Consider the following 8,503-nt stretch of genomic DNA (forward strand, 5'->3'; position numbering starts at 1 on the left):
TGTGGTAGTATCTGACCGGGTTGGTGTGGTAGTATCTGACCGGGTTGGTGTGGTAGTATCTGACCGGGTTGATGTGGTAGTATCTGACTAAAGGCTTTGGTAGGCACCTAGTCGAACTCGGCTAGGCAAACCGAACGATTGTCCTCACATATACCCTCTAAAGACTTTCGCTTTAACAATTTTGAGACTCCGTATTCAGTATACACTTCTTCAAAATAGTCTGAATTAATCTAAGATAAATCAAGAAAACTGTCGTACATTTTTACGTTTTTGCCGAGGAGATCTTAATYGCCCAATTTTACATWWAAAAAAAAAAATCTAAAATGCAACATGCACCAATTTCTAAGATTTCACTGATTTACAGTTCATATAACTACATCAGTCATTAGGCCCTAATATAGGGGTTTCACACGACTGGGAATACAGATACCTCAACAACAAAAAAGTTGGTGTGTGGATCAGAAAACCAGCCAGTATCTGGTGTGACCACCATTTGCCTCATGCAGCGCGACATCTCCTTTGCATATAGTTGATCAGGCTGTTTATTTGAGCCTGTGGAATGTTGTCCCAGTCCTCTTCAATGACTGTGCGAAGTTGCTGGATATTGGCGGGAGCTGGAACACGCTGTCGTACATGTGATCCAGAGCATCCCAAACATGCTCAATGGCTGACATGTCTGGTGAGTATGCAGGCCATGGAAGAACTGGGACATTTTCAGCTTCCAGGAATTGCTTACAGATCCTTGTGATATGGGGTTATGGATTATCATGCTGAAACATGAAGTGATGGTGGCGGATGAATGGCATGACAATGCCTCAGGATCCTTGTGCATTCAAATTGCCATCGAAAAAATTATATTGTGTTTGTTGTCCATAGCTTATGCCTGCCCATACCATAACCCCACTGCCACCATGGGGCACTGTTCACAACGTTGACATCAGCAAACCGCTCGCCCACACGACGCCCACAGGTCTTCCATCCACACTTCTCCAGCGTGCCAGAGGCCATCGGAGGTAAACATTTTCCCACTGAAGTCGGTTACGACACCCAACTGCAGTCAGGTCAAGACCCTGATGAGGACGACAAGTATGCAGATGAGCTTCCCTGAGACGGTTTCTGACAGTTTGTGCAGAAATTCTTTGGTTGTGCAAACCCACAGTTTCATCATCTGTCCGGGTGGCTGGTCTCAGACAATCCCACAGGTGAAGAAGCCTGGGCTGGCGTGGTTACACGTTGTCTGCGGTTGTGAGGCCGGATGGATGTACTGCCAAATTCTCTAAAACGACATTGGTAGAGCTTATGGTAGAGAAATTATCATTAAATTATCTGGCAACAGCTCTGGTGGACATTACTAAACTCAGCTTGCCATTTTCACGCTCCCTTAACTTGAGACATTTGTGGCATTGTGTTGTGTGACACAACTGCACATTTTAGAGTGGCCTTTTATTGTCCCCAGTAAAGGGTGCAGCTACAGTTGAAATCGGAAGTTTGCATACACCTTAGCCAAATCCATTTAAACTCAGTTTCTCACAATTCTCACAATTCCCAAGTAAAAAATCCCTGTTTTAGGTCAGTTAGGATCACCACTTTATTTAAAAAATGTGAAATGTCAGAATAATAGTAGAGAGAATTATTTATTTCAGCTTTTATTTCTTTCATCACATTCCCAGTGGGTCAGAAGTTTACATACACTCAATTAGTATTTGGTAGCATTGCCTTTTTAAATTGTTTAACTTGGGTCAAATGTTTCGGGTAGCCTTCCACAAGCTTCCCACAATAAGTTGGCTGAATTTTGTCCCATTCCTCCTGACAGAGCTGGTGTAACTGAGTCAGGTTTGTAGGCCTCCTTGCTCGCACACTTTTTCAGTTCTGCCCAAAAATTGTCTAACGGATTGAGGTCAGGGCTTTGTGTTGGCCACTCCAATACCTTGACTTTGTTGTCCTTAAGCCATTTTGCCACAACTTTGGAAATATGCTTGGGGTCATTGTCCATTTGGAAGACCCATTTGCGACCAAGCGTTAACTTCCTGACTGATGTCTTGAGATGTTGCTTCAATATATCCACATAATGTTCCTTCCTCATGATGCAATCTATTTTGTGAAGTGCACCAGTCCCTCCTGCAGCAAAGCAACCCCACAACATGATGCTGCCACCCCCGTGCTTCACGGTTGGGAATGGTGTTCTTCGGCATTGCAAGCATGGCCCCCTTTTTCCTCCAAACATAACGAGGTCATTATGGCCAACAGTTCTAATTTTTGTTTCATCAGACCAGAGAAGGACATTTCTCCACAGTATGATTCGTGTCGCCCATGTCGCAGTTGCAAAGACTAAGTCTGCTTCTTTCGCTAATGCGGTTTTGGAGGCAGTGGCTTCTTCCTTGCTGAGCGGCCTTTCAGTTTGTTTGATATAGGACTCGTTTTTTTACTGTGAATAGATACTTTGTACCGTTTCCTCCAGCCATCTTCACACGTCCTTTGCTGTGCTTCTGAAATTGATTTGCACTTTTCGCACCAATGAGTACATTCATCTCTATGAGACAGAACGCGTCTTCTTCCTGGCAGTAATGCTATGGCTGGCGTGGCCATGGTGTTTATTACTTGCGTACTATTGTTGTTAAGATGAACGTGGTACCTTCAAGGCATTGTGAATTGCTCCAAGGATGAACCAGATTTTGGAGGTCTTGGCTGATTTCTTTTGATTTCCAGTGATGTCAAGCAAAGAGGCACTGAGTTGAGATAGGCCTTTGACAATACATCCACAGGTACACCTCCATGGACTCAAAGGATGTCACTTAGCCTAAGAAGCTTCTAAAGACCATGACATCCATTTCTGATTTTCCAAGCTGTTTTAAAGGCACAGTCCAACTTAGTGATGTAAACTTCTGACCCAAGTTTGTGATGACAGTGAAATATCGCTGTTCTGTTAAACATTGTTGGAAAAATGACTAGTGTCTGCACACAAGTAGATGTCCTAAACCGACTGCCAAAACTATAGATTGTTACAAAAAATTGTGGAGTGGGTTGAAAAACGAGTTTTCAATGACTCCAACACTAAGTGTATGTAAACTTCCGACTTCAACTGTATGTAATGGCATTGCCGTTTAATTCAGCTTCTTTGATATGCATGCGAGACATCTATGACATCTCCCCGAAACTGTGGGGGGTTGCTCACGATATCGTCTGTGCATTCAAATTTCCATTGATAAATATGACAAATTGTGTTGTCGTTTGTTATCTTCAGTGTTCTGCCCATACCATAACCCCGCCGCCATCATGGGCACTCTGTTTCACAAGGGTTGACATCAGCAACTGCTCGTGAACACGACGCCATACATGTGGTCTGTGGTTATGAGGCCGGTTTGACGTTCCGCCAAATTCTCTAAAACAAGGTTGGAGGCGGCTTATGGTAGAAGAAATTAACATTTATTCTCTGGCAATAGCTCTGGTGACATTCCGTCAGTCAGTATGCCAGTTGCACGCGCTTAAAACTTGAAGACATCTGGTGGCATTGTGTTGTGTGACACAACTGCACATTTTAGTGAACTTTTATTGTCCCCAGCACAAGGTGCCACCTATGTAATGATCATGCTGTTTAATCAGCTTCTTGATATGCATGCGAACATCTAACTCTCCCCTAAACTGTGGGGGTTGGTGTGGTATCTGACTACCTCTCCTCTACAATGTGGGGGTTGGTGTGGTATCTGACTACCTCTCCTCTACAATGTGGGGGTTGGTGTGGTATCTGACTACCTCTCCTCTACACTGTGGGGGTTGGTGTGGTATCTGACTACCTCTTCTCTACACTGTGGGGGTTGGTGTGGTATCTGATTTCCTCTACACTGTGGGAGTTGGTGTGGTATCTGACTACCTCTACACTGTGGGGGTTGGTGTGGTATCTGACTACCTCTCCTCTAAACTGTGGGGGTTGGTGTGGTATCTTTTGGTGTGGTATCTGATAGTTTGTTTCCTCGCACTACATTCCTCTAGTGCTGCTTTATGTCCGTAAGGAGACAGAGGAGGTGTTTGATGCTCTGATGCTGAAGACGCCCACTCTGGCAGGACTACTGGAGGCTGTGAGTACATTTGTTGTGTTCTATTTTGCTCAAAATGTATTTTTTGATGCCTAAGTGTGTGTACATAACTTAGGATAACATTTCAACAGGCAAAGTTCAATAATAGCTTAGCAGATATAGCTGTGTGTGTAAAATGCATCCTCGGCACTGGTCAAAAGTAGTGCACTATGGGGAATARGGTGTAATTTGGGACACAGACCCAGTGTCACAGGAAGAGGGATTTGTTTCCTGTTTGTGACCGTCAGGAAGTAGTCACTTGTCAGAGAATGCACACAGGCATCCACAGTGACATTCAATGGAATGTATTGTATTGTCTAAGGCCTGTTTGTACCCAGTTCACATAGGGGGTTTCCCATTTTTTTCCATCACATCTCTAGGTAACCGATAAATACGAGCTGCCGCTTGAAAGAATGGGGAAAGTCTACAAGAGGTGCAAAAAAGGGTAAGACTGGTGTCACTGGGATTAAAGTGTTCATCTCAAATTGCACCCTATTTCCTATGTAGTGCACTACTTTTGACCAGAGCCCTATGGGCCCTGTCAAAAGTAGTGCACTATGGAAAAGGGTGCCATTTGGAACGCATTCCAAAGTAAATAATCTGTAACTTGTTTATAGAGTAAACAACACTCTGAAGATAAGTAAATCACCTCTCCTGTTCTGTAGAATCTTAGTCCATATGGACGATAACATCATCAAGCATTACTCCAACGAGGATGCCTTCCAGATCAACATGGAAGAGGTGGGGGGGGAAATGCTGCTGACACTGACTGAGATCTGAGCCCGGACAAGGGAAGTATTCATCAGGGCACAAAACTTTTTGCAACGGAAAATGAAAATGAGCGTTTCTTATTTGGTCCTTTTTCTACCTAGTGAATATGAACACAACCCTGGTCAGGGGGAGTGGAGTCTGTTGTCATGGACCTCCAGGGGGAGACCCTTAGAGGTGGAACACATGTTGACCCCGGCAGCTGAGGAGGGACACAACCGTAGGATTAGTCACCTGTTTACACAACTGTAACAGACTTCTACAAGGAAAACAAGATATTTTCATGAGTTCTGCCTTTCTGCTGCGCCAGTGTCTATGAGGCCATTTCTGGTGTGGTTGGTTGCACAAAATGGCTACCTTGCTCGCTGGCAAGAAAAATACATTTAAGTATTTTCACATAAAATGTGACTGATTGATTGCTTCTCAAGCAGATGATGGAAGTCACACACTACTACTGGGGCTTTTTGGCAGTCACTGTAGCTATGGTACAAGATGAAACTATGATGAGGACCATTTGGAAACAATATTGTGTAACGGCCAATGATATTTTCCTACTTTTTAGAAGTTTTTTTTAATGTGTAGTTTTTGATCAACTACTTTTTGCTATATATACAGACAAGACGGCAGCGATGCCTTCAGAATGCCAGTTAACGTATTATGTATTATTTTGAAGTACAGTACCAGTCAAACGTTTGGACACATCTACTCATTCCAGGGTTTTTCTTTATTTTTACTATTTTCTACATTGTAGAATAGTAGTGAATACATCAAAACTATGAAATAACACATATGGAATCATGTAGTAACCAAAAAGTGTTAAACAAATAAAAATATATTTTATATTTGAGATTCTTCAAAGTAGCCACCCTTTGCCTTGATGACAGCTTTGCACACTCTTGGCATTCTCTCAACCAGCTTCATGAGGTAGTCACCTGGAATGCATTTCATTTAACAGGTGTGCCTTGTTAAAAGTTAATTTGTGGAATTTCTTTCCTTCTTAATGCGTTTGAGCCAATCAGTTGTGTTGTGGCAAGGTAGGGCTGGTATACAGAAGGTCAGTGGTGGTTCTGGGGGGGTGGGGGCAGTGCCCCTGTGACAACAATTTTGGACCCCCTTGTGGCCACTCTAAATGTGGAGTATGAAATTATTTTTACATAACAAATTTTTGCTATCGTTCTTTTTTTACATCCGTTATTAGACAGTGGCAACGATGATGATTATGAACATGGTCTTTTGCCTGCAAATGCCTGCAATGCAGTGAAGAAAATGATGACAACAATAACATCTAATGTAACTGGCCCCTCTAACAGTACAACTGGCCCCAGCTTGGCCCCCCCAGTTGAAATGGTCTAGAACTGCCACTGCAGAAGATAGCCCTATTTGGTAAAAGACCAACTCCATATTATGGCAAGAACAGTTCAAATAAGCAAAGAGAAACGACAGTCCATCATTACTTTAAGACATGAAGTAAAATGTCAAGAAGTTTCTTCAAGTGCAGTCGCAAAAACTATCAAGCGCTATGATGAAACTTGCTCTCATGAGGACCGCCACAGGAAAGGGAGACACAGAGTTACCTTTGCTGCAGAGGATAAGCTCATTAGAGTTACCAGCCTCAGAAATTGCAGCCCAAATGTTTCACAGAGTTCAAGTAACAGACATCTCAACATCAACTGTTTAGAGAAGACTGCGTGAATCAGGCCTTCATGGTCAAATTGCTAGAAAGAAACCACTACCAGGACAACAATAAGAAGAAGAGACTTGCATGGGCCAAGAAACACGAGCAATGGACATTAGGCCGGTGGAAATCTGTCCTTTGGTCCGATGAGTTCAAATTTGAGATTTTTGGTTCCATCTGCCGTGTCTTTGTGAGACGCAGAGTAGGTGAACGGATGATCTCCGCATGTGTGGTTCCCACGGTGAAGGAGGAGGAGGTGTGATGGTGTGGGGGTGCTTTGCTGGTGACACTATCTGTGATTTATTTAGAATTCAAGGCACACTTAACCAGCATGTCTACCACAGCATTCTGCAGCGATTCGCCACCCCTCTGGTTTGCGCTTAGTGGGACTATCATTTGCTTTTCAACAGGACAATCACCCAAAACACACCTCCAGGCTTTAAGGCCAATTTGACCAAGAAGGAGAGTTATGGAGTGCTGCATCAGATAACCTGGCCTGTGCAATCACCCGACCTCAACCCAATTGAAATGGTTTGGGATGAATTGGACCGCATAATGAAGGAAAAGCAGCGAACAAGTGCTCAGCATACGTGGGAACTCCTTCAAGACTGTTGGAAAAGCTACTTTGGAGAATCTAAAATATAAAACATATTTTGACTTGTTTAACACTTTTTTGGTTACTACATGATTCCATATGTGATATTTCATAGTTTTTCTGTCTTCACTATTATTCTACAATGTAGAAAATAATAAAAATAAAGAAAAACCCTTGAATGAGTAGGTGTGTCCAAACTTTTGACTGATACTGTATGTTTCAAAGATATGTAAAACATGATGCGGTGACTGGCTATTTCTGTCAGTACTTTTTATATTTATTAACTCTTTATGTGATGATTTTATTTTTAGTAAGTTTAAATCATGAAAAAAGGGATATGAATGAAATAATATAGCTATGTATTTATATTTACATTTTGAACATTTTGTGCCATTTTGTGTGTGTCTGAATGTAGATTTTTAGGTGGCAACACCATGTTTTGAGATGACCGAATGTGAATATTTCTTTGCAACAGGAAATGAGGGTTGGGGTTAGAAAGTGTGTTAATGTTTCAATTTGGAGTCAGTCCTGTCAGCAGAAGCTTACCCACAGTGGTTATTAAATTTGTTAAAAGTCATTCTTCAGACTATGCATTTATTTGGACATTGTGTGTTTTGTAGGAGAACCGAGTTGCATCAACGAGGCATGAAGCAGAGATTGTGCAGATTTGGTGATTAGGGCTCTGATCAAAAGTAGTACACTATAAAAGGAACAGAACCACATCAGAGAGTGTTTTATAGCCCTCTAGATTGAGAAAGTAAAATAAAATCTGCCTGAGAACTATCTTTCTCACAGCTCTTTTAGTCCTGAACATCATGCAGTCTGGCTTCTAAAGACACTTAGGCACGTTGTACAACTGATGTACAATTTTTGGCACAACGTTTGTGATACAACAGAGATTTTCTAAAAAATAATGATAAGTGCTTTGGAGACGGTAAAATAGTTTTGTGATAATTTTTGTGATTAAAAACTATTGTGTCACAAAAATATCCGTTAAATTATATCACATTCACAACCATTGTGAAATATGTTGTACAGCTACAGTTGAAGTCGGAAGTTTACATACACTTAGGTTGGAGTCATTAAAACTCGTTTTTAACCACTCCACAAATTTMTTGTTAACAAACTATAGTTATGGCAAGTCGGTTAGGACTTTTAGGATCTACTTTGTGCATGACACAGGTCATTTTTTACAACTATTGTTTACAGAGATTATTTCACTTATAATTCACTGTACCACAATTCCAGTGGGTCAGAAGTTTACATACACTAAATTGACTGTGCCTTTAAACAACTTAAAAAATTCCAGAAAATGATGTCATGGCTTTAGAAGCTTCTGATAGGCTAAGTGACATCATTTGAGTCAATTGGAGGTGTACCTGTGGATGTAGTTCA

General features: G+C 41.8%; 1 protein-coding gene across 4 annotated transcripts in view; it reads left to right on the forward strand.

Moving 5' to 3' along the window:
• Positions 1-7,685, forward strand: part of LOC111953996 (grainyhead-like protein 1 homolog) — a 21,426-nt gene extending 13,741 nt beyond the window's left edge. For 2 of the 4 annotated variants that reach the window (XM_023973465.2, XM_023973466.2), the window contains exons 13-15: positions 3,988-4,073; positions 4,451-4,515; positions 4,736-7,685. In XM_023973465.2, coding sequence (XP_023829233.1) covers positions 3,988-4,073; positions 4,451-4,515; positions 4,736-4,850 — 266 coding nt within the window. In that variant the 3' untranslated portion in view covers positions 4,851-7,685. Of the gene's footprint in view, positions 1-876; positions 1,014-3,987; positions 4,074-4,450; positions 4,525-4,735 lie in introns of those variants that run through there. The other 2 variants (XM_070435936.1, XR_011474387.1) reach the window with 2 other exon arrangements.
• The last annotated feature ends 818 nt before the right edge of the window (positions 7,686-8,503 follow it).

This window comes from Salvelinus sp. IW2-2015, linkage group LG28, assembly GCF_002910315.2.
Source record: "Salvelinus sp. IW2-2015 linkage group LG28, ASM291031v2, whole genome shotgun sequence".
Taxonomy (NCBI): Eukaryota; Metazoa; Chordata; class Actinopteri; order Salmoniformes; family Salmonidae; genus Salvelinus; species Salvelinus sp. IW2-2015.